The following is a 16,837-nucleotide window of genomic DNA, read 5'->3' on the forward strand; positions in this document are numbered from 1 at the left end:
CCCACAGTGTACTCACCTGTTGGTCTGGAGGCCCATACAGCAGTCCGTACTGGGGTAGAACCCCAGCCACCAGTCTCTCCAACTCCTCAGAAGTGAAGGCTGGGGCCCTTTCCCCAGTCACACGGGCCATGGTAGGTGACAGCAGCACATGAAGTGTAGGTCCTCTCCTATGTAAGGTCAGGAAACAAGTGAGGAATATGATAGAAAATGACGTTTGTGTCCACAGCGGTGTCTACCGTCACCGCCGGAGTAGATCACCATTGGCCACTGTACCCCATATGGCCCAATAGTAACCAATGAGGAGGTGCACGGCAGTTCACGACCGCCTACCTTCATGGTGCACAACGTCAGTGGCAATACCTCACTTCCACATGTCCTTGCACACAGGACAGGCGGACGCCATTTCAGTGGGGGGAACAGGCCTAGGGAATAATGCTGGGTCACAGGATAAATAGGCACATACATATACATGACAAATTGCACTGTCCCATTGAATGTTTACAGACTGCGGACTGTTGTGACTCCATTGTTCAGTTTGTGACAGACTCCTCACTCTTTCGTCCCTTAGATACCTACCGCTGTGGATGATTAGGAGATGGAGGCATACCCCAGTGTACAGACCCCTGGTGGACCTGGCTACACTGGAGGACAGTCACATTATCCTCACCTATAGACTGGACATGGCCACAATCACAGAGCTGTGTGCCCAATTGAAGCCTGACTAGATATCTGCAATCCGTCATCCCACTGTGATTCCCCCTCTTGTGCAAGTGCTATCAGTTCTCCATTTCGGGGCAACTGGTTCATTCCAAATGACAGTGGGCTTGGCAGCAGGAATGTCACAGCCAATGATCTCAATAGAGCTGACAAGAGTGTTGTCTGCCCTGATAAAACACATGTAAGCTACATTGCATTCCCCCAGGTTGAGGATTTGGCCACTGTGAAGGCCGGGTTTTATGCAATGGGACATATCCCCAATATAATTGGGGCGATTGAAGGAACACATATTATATTTGTCCCCCTCCCCCACCAGAATGAACAGGTGTTCAGGAATCGTAAGAGTTTCCACTCCATGAATGTGCAGATGGTGTGCTTGGTGGACCAGTACATCTCCCACGTCAATTCTAAGTATCCTGGTCGGTGCATGATGCATTTATCCTAAGGAACAGCAGCATCCCAAATGTGATGGCACAACTACAGAGACACAGGGTGTGGCTAATAGGTGAGCCCTGGTTCCCACCTAATATATGTTGGTTTATGCCTATAGTGTGGGCCATATAGATAATGTGTGGCTAAATGCTGTCCCTCAATATTTGCAGGCGACTCCGGTTACCCAAACCTATCATGGCTGCTGATCACTGTGAGGAATGCCAGGACATGGGCAGAAGAACGTTATAATGAGGCACATGGGCGAACCAGAAGGATCATGGAAAGGACCTTTGGCCTCCTGAAGGCCAGGTTCCGGTGCTTCCATAGAACAGGTGGATCCCAGTGCTACTCACCCAAGAAGGTCTGCCAGATAGTAGTGGCATGCTGCATGTTGCACAACCTGGCCCTCAGAGGACGTTCCTTTTCTGCAGGAGGAGGAGACTGGAGATGCCCCTGTGGCAGCAGTGGACCCTGTGGACAGTGAGGATGAGAAGGCAGAGGATGAGGATTTCGACAACAGAACGTCTGTGATCCGTCAGTACTTCCAATGACACACAGGTGAGACAGTGCAACTTTACAGTTCTGTGAATTTGGTTGTATTCTGTGTGGCATTGGCATGCTCGTATTCCCCATTTCTATTCCCACTTACTGTTACCTCTGGTTATTCATTTTGCAGACGTTGATGATTTGACAAATACTCCTGGAGTGATCACAACAGCCAGCTACAGGTCATTGATTCTATGCTCATTCTATGTACTGTTCATTTGCAATCGTTGTACCTGTTTCAATCAATACATATTTGAAATACATGACATACTCGAAATCAATTAATATCAATGGATGTTTATTGTAGTGCTAATATATAGAGGGGAAAGTGCAATGGGTGCGGGGATGATGAAGGAAAGTCAAGGGTATTGTTCCAGTCTGTTCTTAGCACAGGTGCATTGTCCAAGGGGACATAGGAAGGGGAGCAATGGCAGTTCAAGGTGGACAGGGTTACTGAGTGGGACACAAGGGGGACAATCAGGAGAGTCTCATTTCCTGGCGGGGGTCTTGGCAAGTGTCTCTGGTTTCTGTCTGGATCGCATGGAACGTTTGCGAGGTGGTTCACCTTCTTCAGAGGGAGGGGTGCTGGTGGCCTGTGGGTCTTGTGGCGGGCCCCCAGGCCACTAGTGGCAGCGGAAGTGGAAGGCTGTTCAGATGACTGTCTAGTGGCAGGGGCCCGGTGGTGTGACACTGCCTCCCTCATAATGTTGGCCATGTCTGCCAGCACCCCTGCTATGGAGATCAGGGTGTTGTTGATGGCCTGCAAGTCCTCCCTGATCCCCTGATACTGTCTCTCCTGCAGCCGTCTGTTCTCCTGCACGCTGTCTAGGATCTGGCCCATCTTGTCCTAGGAATGTTGATAGGCTCCCAGGATATCTAAGAGCACCTCCTGAAGAGTTGGTTCCCTGGTCCTGTCTTCCCCCGGGCGCACAGCACTCCTCCCAGTTTCCCTGTTGGCCTGTGACTCTCTCCTCTGAACCGTGTGTCCACTGCCACTGAACTAAGGTCCCTGATTGTCTTGGGGGCGAGGTGTAGCCTGGGGTCCATGTACAGGTAGGCGCACTGCTGATTGACGTGTCCTGGGGACAGAGGTTTGGGTACGCTGGGTGGGTGCTGTGGTGTCGTTTCCTGATGGGGGAGGCTCTGTGGTGGTCTGTGACTGGGCTTGGGTAGCCGGCTGTCCAGTGGTCCCTGATGGGCCAGGTAGATCATCCAGATCCTGAAGACCAGAGTTACTGTCATCACTGTGGGCCTCTTCTGTTGGGGGACTGGATAGTGCTGGCACCTCCTCTCCAATGACATTGGCAGGGGTACCTGTGGGGATGTTAATGATGTGTTATGGTTAATGGGTATGACATATTGTACATCCCTGGCTTCCCCTCTATGGTTGGTGTTGCCCTGCCAACTTTTACTTGTGTATGTTGATGTATGGTGGGACTGCGAGTATCCCTATGCAGTGCATGCTTTAGTGATGAGTCTCCATGTATAGTTGTGAGGGGTGTCCATGCATTGGTACAGCATGCAGGGCTTGGCATTGGGATTAGTGGGATGTGATGGTGGAATGTGTGGGATGGTGTGGAGTGATGGGAGTGAGGGTGAGGTATGTGATGGCATGCAGGTATGGGGGTGATAATTGATGGAATTTGACTTACCAGAGTCCAGTCCTCCTCCGACTCCGGCCAGGCCCTCAGGCTGCAGTATTGCCAAGACTTGCTCCTCCCATGCTGTGAGTTGTGGGGAGGAGGTGGAGGTCCACCGCCAGTCCTCTGCATAGCGAGCTGGTGTCTTGCTGCTATAGAACGTACCTTCCCCCATAGGTCGTTCCACCTCTTCCTGATGTCATCCCTTGTTCTTGGGTACTGTGCCACGGCGTTGACCCTGTCCATGATTCTCCGGCAGAGCTCCATCTTCCTTGATATTTGCTGCACCTGTGCTCCAAATAGCTGTGGCTCTACCATGAAGATTACCTCCACCATGACCCTTAATTCCTCCTCAGTGAAACAGGGGTGCCTTTGTGGTGCCATGGGTGTTCTATGATGTGTGTTGGTGAGGTTGTGTCAGAATGTGTGAAGTCGGGTGCGTGAGGGATGTATGGGTGTATGTGGTGTGTGTGTCTAGTTGACTCACTGGTCTTGGTGTCAGTCTGGTGGCACTTATTCATATTCGTAAGGGGTTGTGGGTACTGTGGGTGTGTTTTTTATAGTGGTGTGGGTGGGTGGGTGTGGTGTGTGTATGGGTGTCAGGTGTGTGTTGCTTGAATTGTCCAATGGGGTGGTGTTTTGTTTGTGAGTGTCCATTGTGAGTGCAGCAGTATGTACCGCCAATGGTTTACCGCCATTGAATGTCCGCTGTGGAGAATCGTGGGTCATAATGTGGTGGGCGTTGATCTGTTGGCATAACGGTGAAGGTTTTGGTACAGCCAGTTTATCACTGACCTTTGGTCTGGCGGATTTGTGAATGTGGCTGTATTCTGTCAGACTGGTGTGTGTGTGTCATAATATGGTGAACAGGTATCTGCCACCGCGGCAGTAAGTTGGTGGCCGTCAGCGTGCCGATAAGTGGGATTTACCGCCAGTGTCATAATGAGGGCCACAGTCTATTGGGCAGGGTCACCGACCTATCTTAAACGTACGATTTTCTGGACAGTCAGCCTCCATTCTTCCATTCAAACAAACTAATCCCTTTGAACCCGGGAACTTTCTTAGAGCCATATCTTGTGCTGCCAAAATGAATTTTGGGACGCTAGCAACCCTTATCTTATATGCAGAACATAGTTCAATAAACTACGCATCAGTTCTATGCAAACCAACCCCCCAGATAGGCGCCGCTGTTGGCTTTTCTTTGCTGGCCTGCTCAACTGAACAAAACCATCAATTGTAAGGGTGTCAACACACACCCATGTTTCTTGCAGACACACAATTTCATGGCGATTGACTAGCCTCCAAATGTTTTCTAGCCTTGACATTCTCTAAAACACATTGATGTTCCATGTCAATACCTCAAGGCTATGCGACGACCAACCATCATAATATATATCACTTAGCCCTCTATCATTGCCATATCCAGGTGGTGCAAGAGCAGAATACCTGTTTTTATAATTGAATTCACTCTCAAATCATGTTGTTTCAACATGTGGCACAGTAATTTTTAGTTTGCTCTTATGCCTACCTTCCTGACTAATCAACCTGACCTGCCTTTGTCTTGTATGCTACCGTAACAAGGGTTTTTCATGATTCTCTGACTCTAACATTTTCTAATTGCAGACTACGCTAATCCTTTCCTTTAGTATCTCATGTTCTGCTTTTATAATTGCAGACTTTATCATCCCTGAATTTAGCAGGACTCTTGTAACTTAATTTTCCTTATAATTTTTCATGAAGCTCACCTGCCTAAGATCTTTAGTCTCAAATGTTTTTAAGCTAGGACATTCATAAACTGAGAAAAGTATTTGAGATCAATTTAATGGCAATAGCTTCTTAGTCTTCTTCTTACTGTTCCCCAAGTGAGCTGGTTCAAAATATAACCACGTCCCTCTCCTCTCTACTTCCTATTTCCCAAGATCTCACCACATATTCTTCCCTGCTACTACCTCCTACTGTTTCCATTTTCTTCCATTTGCCCTTTTGTCTCTCAGGGTCACAATTTCCTTTGTGCTGAGTCACTTCCTACTACTGTTCTCTCTCCTAGTTTTCAGAAGCTGCTTATTTCTCAGTGTTTTATCATGCAAGCCCAACTTCTCACCTTCCAGATGTCCCACCTTCTTACAATTCTGAGAGATAGATTCCTTAGAAGTGGGTAACATTACTCAAGTATTCACCTTCTGATCCTTTACTGGACGTTTCTGTCCACCAGCTAGCCCCTATATCCTTCTTCTTCTGCTTCTGCCACTTCTCTTTTTTAACCTTCCCTACACATTTCCTCAATTTCCTAATCCGGGATAAATATTGTTTGTATCTTGAAGTAACTGCATCTTAGATAAAATGGCAAGTATTGCAATAACTAGGGTGATAAAACACACTAAAAGCAAAAAGGTGACAAGGAGTGTGAAACACAAAAACAGTCCCACCATACTGTCAGTAGGAGTGGTATTTATTTCTCCTACCTAAGATACGTTAGAGCACAGCATAATAAGCCTAATCTGCCATTCAGGTTTCCCCCCATGGGAAGACATCATCCCTCATTCCTGAACAAGGAAGCCTGTAGTCTAGAAAGACACTGTCTCCATATAGGCCAGGGATTCAACAGTCTAAGCAAGCAGCTGTAGCGAGCCAATCAGCATGCAGTTGTGGTCATCTGGCTGGAATCTCTCTCCAACGTGAAGGGGACAAAGAAGTGTTTTTATAATAAAAAAGCTGACATTCTAAGAAAGGGTCCCCACATAAGAATGTGTGTGTTTCTGTGAATGTTGGAGACATAGGCCCTCATTCTGACCTTGGCGGTCTTTTCGCAAGACCGCTGAGTTACCGCCGCGGTGAAGACCGCCGACCGCGGCGGTGTGCCGCTGTGCGCATTCTGACCGCTGGGAGCGTTCCGCCGGAAAACCGCCAGCAGCCACACTGGCGGTCGGCGGGAAAGTGGAGACTGGTCAACCTCCACCGCCACGCCAGCAGAACACCGCCCACAGAATTACGACCCACATTTCCGTGTGGCGGTCTTCTGTTGGCGGTCTTCTGTTGGCGGTCACGTCCCTATGGCTCCCGTCGCCTCCCGGAGGACCAACGCACAAGGTAAGGTGTTGTGTGATGTGGGCGTGCATGGGGGTGTGCGTGTGAGTGTGTAGAGGGGGTGTGTGAGTGCGTGTATGCGGGCGGGGGTGCTGCTGTGTCTATGGGTAATGTGTGCTGTTCGGCAGGTGCGCATGTCGGCATGTATGTGTGCGGGTATGTGTCCCCGTTGTGTATGTGTGTGTAGGGGATGTGTATATGTGCATGTTGGGGGTGTGTGCATGTCGGGGTACATGTATGTGCATGTCGGGGTGGGGGTGGGGAGGGGGTTCGTACCACCTCTGGGGGGTGGCAGGGGGGTGGAGGGTGTGGGGGGAGGACTCGGGTGGGTAGTGGGGGGTGGGGGAGACCCCTATCAGTGCCAGGGAAGGAATTCCCTGGCCCCGATAGTGCTTACCGCCATGGTTCGCACGGCGGTTCCCGCCCGCAAGAAACCGCGGCGGTAGGCAGGGTCATAATACCCTTGGCGGTCTTGGGACGACCGCCGGGCCGGAGTGCGCAAACTCCAGCCCCGCGGTCATGACCGCCGTGGCGGTCGGAGTGGAGAAGTAGCGGTCGGTCGCGGCGGGGACCGCCGCGGTCAGAATGCCATTTTTAATACCGCCGGTCTGTTCGCGGTCCGACCGCCGTCTCTCCGCCGACCGCCAGGGTCAGAATGAGGGCCATAGTGTACCACTTTTGCCGGCAACTCTATCTGACTGCAGCCTTGAGGAAAGCACTAAATGAAATGAATGTCCTACTGAGAACGTAATGCTTTCCTAGGCGAAAGAACAATTAGATGGAGAAAATAAAACAGCACTGCAAATGTGGCTATTGCTATAAAAATAAACCAATGCTGAATAAAGTGTAACTGGGCTAAAGTGCACAACGACAGGCCTGGTTTGCTAAAATAACGTGTCTAAATAGCTATACAACACTTCCTTTGGCCCTTACTCCTTGTTCTTACTATTTGTTCTCTGGGGGTTTACCCCATGTTCCCTTCTCCCATTGTAAAAGTGTCATCCACCCTAGGCCGGCTTTTCTGCTTTTTCTGTTTCATAGTTTATCTTATTCTAGTGCCAGCCTTTGCCATGGCTGTAATCCCATGTGGCCCCCCTAGCTTTCCCTCCAATTTTTTACCTTAGGTCCACCACTTGATCTTTTTTTGTTCTTGCCGACTCAACCAGGGCAAAGAATAACTCCCCTCCTCTTACTGGGTTCCGTAGTTTTACCCAGAAACGACCAGCTACAGCACACTCCCTCAGCCGCTTACTTCTGCTATCCAGTTCCGTTGAGTGCAGCCTGACCCAAGCTTGCCACTACCTCCACCCATCAGGTTCAGCTTCCAAAAACCCAACAACTTCAATTAGGGATACTGCTGCTTGATTTTTATTTTCAGCCATACTTTCACACATCCAGCATCCATTACTCAAGCTGGTGTAATTTCAGTAATTTTGCATCATAAGAGTAAAACAGAGTTACTGAAATAACTCTGATTACTCCTGTGCAACTGAAATTTCACCCAGACCTATTTACCATTCTGTTTTATCAAAGATCTGATATTAGATTGAAGACACCATCCATATTCACATCACTTATCAGCTTTGATTTTTTTCATATCAATAACACTTTTTAGACATTAAACCTTTTCATAATAAATCAAGAAATCAGAGTATCAACAATGGGTTACGAAACAAAAAGATCAATAGTGTACACCACAAAAGCAATAATCAGCTGAGTACAAGTAAGGTCGATGTTAAGTATGTCAGCTGCAGAGACTACTCCATCTCTGTAGCCAACATACTCCTCTAATGGCCCGATGGCATAAAGACCATCAGAGGTTTGTCCATTCGACTGCTAGTCTAATTCAGAGTCAATTGGCAAGTTTTTACTCTTCTTTACAGCCATAAAAAAACGTGGAGGTAACAGAAAGTAAAATATTTAAATGACCCCCACACCTTTGGAGAAAAAACTCCCATGGTTTCCAAGCCATTACTTTTCATTTTTTCAAAAACTTTGGGATTTTGTTTTTAAAAACACGATCATTTGAAATGTTTGATGGACAGTACCAGCCCATCTGTCAAATGTTTAATACATTGATATTAGGCAGAGGACACACAGTATTGATTTACCTATGCCCAATAAACTCTAAATCAGCCCTTTTGCCTGAACTGGCACACCTTCTTCTGAAAAAATAAAACCAATGAAAACCAACTGAAATCTGGGGAGCAACAAATTCAGAATATTTTCTCTTGAGGAATAATTACATTTCAAATTTTGCTCTCAGCAACTCAATGCAGAAACTGCATGAATATATGGTTCCCAATCAGGCCACCCCCTTTTGCAAAGGATAAGATTCTGAATCCATTTGGAAAAAAAGCAAATATTGACTATCCTTCCTTCACAGGAAAGCATCAAATTGAACTAACATGGTTTGCTAAAAATGCAAACGAGCTTTACAATAGAATGTGCCAGAATTATCTTGCTGTGAACAAGTTAATAAAACAGTGATCTGTGTGGTACTTTCATTAGGGGTGGGAATATCTGGCATAATTCTCTTGAAATACTCACAATTACCATAATAGTACTCGTAATCATGTATTATTATGTGAAAAGTGTAATGCAGCATTTACCACCATTATCTTAGTACAAAATTCACCCTTGTTTCCAACATGGGCCTAAGGATACATTTTGTGCTAAGAAAATAGTGTACACCACAAAAGCAATAATCAGCTGAGTACAAGTAAGAGCACATACATGACACAAGAATATCCTTCCATTTATCAACACGCACCTTTCTCTTTCCTCCTCTGCACATGGCTAAATTGTTTAGCAAACACTTGTAAAATTTGCTTTTTAGAAAATGTTCACCCTAATTTACAAGCATGGAACAATTGGTCAAATATACGTCTCAAAGAATCAATCTATATCTAACAGAGTAGAAAGTCTAGGAACTGTCCAAAGTAATACAAACAATGCTAACTGTATAATAAAGAAATGCCTAGTCACCTACCTCAATGACAACCACCTTCTCACCACCACTCAATCTGGCTACAGCCTCAACCACAGTACTGAGACTACTCTCATCGCCATCACAAACAAAATCTTTATGATTGTGGACAGAGGTGGCACCACTGCCCTTATTCTACTGAACTTTTCCGCAGCCTTCAACACTGTTTTTCAGTCCATCCTTAGCTCAATCAATCAATCAGTAAGGATTTGTAAAACACTGCTAATTACCCTAAAGGGTATCCAAGCGCTTGCACTTCCTAGCGGCTCATTTAAAAATCCTGGTCTTGAAGACCTTTCAGAACTCTGGAAGAGAAGTCATGGTTCCGAGTTGCAGGGGAAGGCTGTTCAATGTCTTTGCTACAATGTGGAAGGAGTGCCCTCCACTTCTGCACCAGTGGATGAGGGACATGTGTGTGAGTGAAAAGGAGGTGGAGCATAAGCTTCTCAACGGTAGGTGGATGTTTAGGTGGTGGTTGATGTAGTGGGGTCCTTAGTTGTGTAAAGCCTTGTGGGCCTGGGTCAGGAGCTTGAATTGGCATCTTTTCTGTATGGGGAGCCAGTGGAGTTGCCTTAGGTGAAGTATGACGTGGGAACATCAGAAGAGGTGGAGGATGAGTCAGGCTGAGGTATGGTTTGGAGTCTTTGTAGAAGGAGTGCGGCAATTCCTATGTAGAGGGCGCTCCCATAGTGCAGTCGGTTGGTGATAAGGGCCTATGTCATAGTGCATCTTGTTTGAAAGATCTTCTGTAGCATGCACTGAGTAAGGAAGCAGGCAAAGGTGATGGTGCTATTCTGTAATTTCATGTCAATGATGATTCTGAGGTTTCTCAAGTGGGCAGTGGGTATGGGTGCAGGTCCCAAGTCTGGGGGCCACCAGGCATCATTTCTGGAGTTGCTGTTGTTGCCAAAGATTAATACTTCCATCTTGCCCATGATTATCTCAGGCAGTTGTTTTTCAACCTGGCACTGATGCTTTTCATGCATCTGTGAAAAGTGGTCCTGCTTGTGGTAGGGTTATCAGTGAGGGAGATGATGAGTTCAATGCCGTCTGCATAGGATATGAGGTTGAGGACATGATATCTGATGATGTTGGCCACTGGGGTCATGTATGCGTTGAAGGGAGTATGGCTAAGGGATTAGCACTGGGGGATGCCGCAGACAATATCTCTGGGTTCCGAGGTGAAAGATGGCAGGCGGACCTTCTGTTTCCTTCTGATGGAGAAGAAGGTGATCCATCTAAGGGTGTTCCCTTGGATGCTGATGTGGTGGAGTCCTTTGATCAGTGTGTGGTGGGAAACAATGTCGAAGGCTGCAGAGAGGTCAAGGAGGATCAGGGCTGATGTTTCACCTCAGTCGAGGAGGGTTTGGATGTTGCTGGTGGCTACGATTTCGGCGGTCTTGGTGCTGTGATTTGATTGCTACAGAAACCTGATTGGGAAGCATTGAGCAGCTTGTTCTGCTCTAGACATGTCATGAATTGCCTGTTGATGGACGTTTCCAGTACCTTGGCTAGGAATGAGATCAAGGAGATAGGCTGCTACTTTTTTTACTTCACTGGGGTTGGTGGAAGTTTTTTTTGAGTAGTGGTTAGAATTTGACATGTTGCTGTGGGGATTGAAGTGCTGAGCAGGGTAGTGAGTTCCTGGTCAATCCTTTAGTTTCTGTGGTTGAAGTTATGGTGCAGGCATGGGACACCTAATTACCATGTACTTTTGATCAGAGCACGGGCCCTGGTTAGCAGAGCATAGTCAGAAAACCTTCATCTAGTAATAAAAAATGGGGGCAAAAAGTTGTAGGCCACTGCAAAACGTCCTTGATTCCCACACAAACTAACTCACAATGGCATAGTGAACGCAGTCTCCATCTCCTGATCATCAAATGGTTCCCAACCATCACTGACAGAACCATCACCCAAACCTTCATCAACCAGCAAGCTGGACTACAGCAACACACTCTATGCTGGAATCAGTTCTCAACATGACCAGAAGATTCCAGACTTTACAAAACTCAGTGACCAGGCTCACTCTCACCACCCACCCCACCCTTGCATCCCCTCACCTAAAAGAGCTCCACTGGCTCCCCTTCCACAAACGAGGACTCAGAAAACTACTCACATACAAAGTCTTACACAAGATTGGCCCCACATACCTCAACAACTGCATAAATCTCCATAAACCTATCAGAATCGTCTGTCAGCGGGACTCCTAATCTCACCCCCTAACTCCCATGCACAAAATTAGTGCCAGTGGTCATGCCTTCTTCTAGCTCACCCCTAAAGCTTGGAAGGACATGCCCATGCACATCAGTGCCACCTCCTCAGTTCCTGAATTCTGGTCTCTGGCCATACAGCTCCTGCTTCAATGCCTTGATACTGTCCCGGGTGTGATGCATGTCATGCAAATGAACATAACATTACATAATGTAAGATAACATAACCATACCATAACATAATAACATAACACAACTAAGCATAATAAAATTACCTACACACTTGAATATCACCTTATTAAGTGGTCCATCTCCTACTTAAGCCTCCCACTTTGAGTTTCAAAAGCCATGGGCAAATAGTTTTTGCATCTGATTTGTATAACAATGCCAGCAAAAATTGCTCTTGGATCTGGGAAATCACTCTTTGGTATCACCTGCCAGAGTTTTTGCAAGGAATGTTCTCCCCTTTCTGACCTTCTCACGTCGATAATAGGGAAAATTTGGCTATAAAACATCTGCTTTTTATTCCCCATTTTAACATAGAAAACTTGACACCAGTAGGCAAAATCAATCAAGGGAAAAAACGGTAAGAGCAGTAATACATTTTTTCAATGGTCGATTTTACCTGTCGGGAAAAAATATCCGCTCTCAGAATAAAGTGATATGTATCTAATGACTTCAAAATTAAAGACTTTAAGCTGTTAATTAATCTGTCATAATCTGCATGCATGCTGCCAACAAGTTTTTCAGGTTTTAACCCAGGCAAGTTAGCATTTTATTCTACAGCACAAATCTGGAGAGGTGCAATGATTTTATGGGGGGGCAGAATAACATCTGCTGTCGGCGCCCATAGTAAAAGGGCCACATTTGATACATGTAGGAACAATCTGTTCCTTGACAACAGGTGGTGACTTTAACTGCCCATGTAAATGACCTACTATGTTTGTAAGAATATATTGTTCTGTGCGTTTTGCAAATAGATGAGGCCATTGGATATGTAAATGTTTACATTTTTATATTTGTCAGGAACTTTATGAACACACACCCCCTGCAGTGGATGGCAGAATCAATCAAAAAGAATATCCGTCATCGTTGGTAGCTTGACTTTAATAAAACTCTTTTACCTACTCTTCACTGTCCAACTCTGCAGGTGCTGTAGGTGTAGAAGAAATACTGCACACATTATTTCGGTGGCTAACCTTTATTATTTTCAGTGGTATTGGTGATTTAAAGAAGATGGATGGAAAGGTTAATAATTATATCAAAAAGGTCCAAAGCACACTTACCACTTGGATAGATGGGAACGTGTAAAGGAGATCATTTTCTGATGACTGAGTCTTGTTGTACACAATTACAGAAAATGTTGCTTTTGCTTGTGATGTGAGTGTGACCTGCACGACGTGTGCTACTACTTCCAAGTTCATTTGCCATCCTAATAGAAGAAAAAGTCAATGATGAGCACTTATTCCCTCCCAAATAGCTTTTACAAATGTAAACAATATGGAAAAGTCGGCCTTTTCTTTCAGAAACAATCTTAAATAACAGGATTTGTCATCAGAACGGCAGGTATGGTGATATAAACTTGAATGAAAACCAAAATAACCGAGTGCATATAATATTGTATCATTAGGAATAGAGAAAATTACATTCTGGTTCATTAATGTTTGGACAAATCATAATACATGATTGTCAATCACGCCCATTTGTTTCCAAAGTCCATTTAAAACTTTTTATAAACAAAGCCCAAGGGAAAAAAGAAAGGAAGAAAGGGGGGGCGGGGGGGGTGCGGGACAAAAAGACGGATCCATTACATCCCCAAAAGGGAATAAAAACAAGGCTTCATCAAACAAAATAAACCAAAAAAAGCCACTAAAACAGGTCATTGGCTAGAATAACATTTCCTTTTTAATATCCAGGGATAAAGATGGAGGGGAGCAACGTGGTGAAAGGAAAAAAAAAGAAAAGGGTGGGCTAAATGTCCACGTCCTGAGTAGTTGCAGCAGCTGCCATTCAGAACCTATAGGGTCCAAAATCCGGCTCAAACTTCTCCTCGAGGATCATTCTCTATCAGCGTTATCTCCGACAGACTTGTATTCAAAAACTCCCGCCACCAGATCCAGAGGATTGGACGAGAGCTTGAAACGAGGCAGAATCAATCTGGCCAAAGAGATCGCAAAAAAATATACGTCTGCTAACTGCAGGGGAATGTCCCAGCATAATCAGCTTAGAGTGCATAATGACATAAAGATATAATAAAGCCTGCATCTTCCCAAAAACGAATTCCCCAAAGAAATGTAAAGTAGGGCAGGCCGCCAATACATGAAGGACATTGGCCCCTGCACAACGAAAGACCACGGCAAAAACAGTGGTCCTCAGACCACATCTTCATTAAAAAGAGGCAGTGAGGAGTATAATATAGATCATTAATGGATGTTAGTGATGCACCTCACACGTGACACATTAAGAGCCAAATGGGTCAAGATATTACTGTATGACAGGTCACCAACCATTACCTCTGTATTAAGGAGCTGACTCCATTTATTTGCCCTGAAATGGAATGGATCGACCAAATGGTCCTCAATAGAGGAGTAGATTAATTTATAGGCATTCCCAATATTTCTCTTCACCAGAGCTTTCACGATAAGCTCAGGTAGAGAGTTATCAGAACACATTAACTCATTTCTTAAGGCTAAACAATAAAATGTTGTAACTGCAAATATCTGGCGAAACAGGTATGAGGAAGCGAGAATTGTTGCCGTGAATTCTCAAAGAAAGAAACTCCTCATCCTCAAACAGTTGGCCCAAGGCAAAAAGATGAACCCTCTCTCAGATCTCCCACAAGCTATTATGAACACAGAAGGGTAAGCTAGGGTTATATCCTATGCATGCAAGCTGGTTAAATAGGGTAATATCAGGGAAAATACGCTCAACAAATCCCTAGATTAAATGGAAAACCTTTAAGGTATTAAAGCGAGTTCTCTTGAAATATAATGTATCCACAATGCCCATCCCGGGGACAACTGATTCCCCCAAGGGCAGATAATCAGTAAACATATGACCTTGTTCCACATCCCCACCCGAAAACCAGGCGTAGTCGAGTCAGGCCCCCACCCCCGTCTTCCTTGGGCTGTTGTAAGACCTGCATCTTGCAACAGGGCTTCTAGTACCCCCAAATAAATCTCTGCCAAGAAGCCTCGATCTTAGACAAGAAGGTTGCTTGAAGAAAAAATGGGGATATGCCAGAAAAGATAAAGGTCCCGCAGAGGAATGACCATCTTGTTAGGGTTACACAGGCCAATCTAGCCCAAATGAAGAAGGTTGCATTTGGTAAATAAATTCACAGAATGTTGATAAAGCTTCCCGTAATTGCGCTTGACGATTTCCATAATATGAACAGATAGGGTAACCCCTAAATACATTATTGATCGTAGCAATCTGTTATTGTGAGAAGAGGATGTTCACATTAGACAGGACCTGAGTCTTCTCACAGTTCATTTTATTACCAGAGACTTCCCCAAAAGATTGGGTTGTGCCCACAACTGAGTGTAGGCCAGTAACCAGGGTAGGGGTTACAACTGCCATATCATCAGGATAGGCTAGGACATTGACTTCAAACGAATGTATTCGCAGGGGCAAAATCTCTCTGGACCATTTAAGGGATTAAATAAAAGGCTCTATGTAAAGGGCAAATAGCTGGGGAGAAAGAGAGCATCCCTGCCTACTGCCGCGAGATATAGAGATTATATCTGAGAAAGAACCAGAACAGGAAATCCATGCTCTGATGACAGAATAGAGACAACAAATTCTGGAGATGAAGACAGAGCCCAAGCCTGCAGTCTCCATGATCCCCCACACGAAGGACCAGAAGACCCAGTCAAAGACCTTCTCAGTGTCTAAAAATGTCATGCCATTTGGCCCCCCTCCAAAGAAGGCCATATCCAGAGCCATACTCGCCATATTAACATGAGATGTAGTATCATGACCTGGGATAAAGCTGGGCTGATTCGGATTAACTAGCTTTGAGTTAATAGTGGACAGGCGGTTGGCAAGGATACATGTGTAGATCTCAGAATCAATGTTGATTAAGGGGATTGGGCGGTATGAACATAAAGCGTGGGATCCTTCCCTATTTTGGGAAAGATAGCAATATTAGTGCCCCAAGACTTGAGGACTCCCTTGGACAACTCTAAAGAGTTAAACATGTCCCGAAGCACTGGGGCAGGAATCCGTGAAAGGATGGCATTGAACTCTAGCGAGATCAAATCATGACCGGATGCTTTTCCGTTAGGAAAGGAGCCAATAGCATTTTCAACCTCCATCAGAGTGATAGGTGCGTTTAATTTTTTGCACTCTGGCTAAGGGTCACCTTGTAGGGAAAATACTGCTCCACAAAGATATCTTCAAAGGAGGAGGAACAGTTGTCTCTGTAAAGGTCTTGGTAAAACCATTGAAAAACAACTCTGATAGGTGAAGGATCGACTATGAGCTCCCTGTTCCCACCCCTGATCTGTTGGATGGTGTTAATACTAGAGCGATCCCTTTTTCAAAAGTAAAGAATCCGGCCCATCTCTTCACTATTTTCAAAACTAACCATTTGCCTAGCTCATCCATTTTTCACCGCCCGATCCCAGATTTGCTTTCTAAGTGAGGCTCTGAGGACTGCAGACTGAAACCGAAGCCGCTTGACCCGAAACCTAACCCTTGCGATAATGCTGCAATCCAACTCAGATTCTCCCAGACTAAGACATCAACAAGCCACCATTTCCTCCTGCAATACCAGTCTGCGTTTGCAGGAAGAAAATGTTAAAGTTTGTCCCTGGCAGAACACCTTAAGAGCATCCCAAATGAACGAAGGTGGTGAAGAGCCTCTGCTGAATGCTATAACGCGCAAATGAGCGTTTATAGAGGTAACATATTTATCATTGTATAATAATTTGAGTTCAAAGGTCCAACACCAAGGCCCCAAAGTATGAATAGGTTTGCTAGGTTTGATAAACAAACATTGAGAGTTGTGGTCTGATAGGACCCTCGGGTTAAGCACTAGCTTAGAAGTCAAGACCAAAGTATTGCTGACAAATAAAATATCTATCTTCGACATTGCTTTATAGGGGGCAGAACAATATGTAAAGCCTGGTTCACTGGGTCGCTCAAAGCGTCAAAAATAAACCAAAGCATATGAGATTAGTTGATGTAGAACCCGCAAAGTCAACACTTACCAC

At 45.4% G+C, this 16,837-nt stretch overlaps 1 protein-coding gene across 1 annotated transcript in view; it reads right to left on the bottom strand.

Annotated features, from left to right (window-relative positions):
• Window positions 1–16,837, bottom strand: part of IL17REL (interleukin 17 receptor E like) — a 600,388-nt gene that overhangs the window by 202,551 nt on the left and 381,000 nt on the right. The window contains exon 13 of the mRNA XM_069229705.1: window positions 12,905–13,050. Within this exon, the coding sequence (XP_069085806.1) occupies window positions 12,905–13,050 (146 nt within the window). The remainder of the gene's footprint in view (window positions 1–12,904; window positions 13,051–16,837) is intronic.

This window comes from Pleurodeles waltl, chromosome 4_1 (genome assembly GCF_031143425.1).
Source record: "Pleurodeles waltl isolate 20211129_DDA chromosome 4_1, aPleWal1.hap1.20221129, whole genome shotgun sequence".
NCBI lineage: Eukaryota > Metazoa > Chordata > Amphibia > Caudata > Salamandridae > Pleurodeles > Pleurodeles waltl.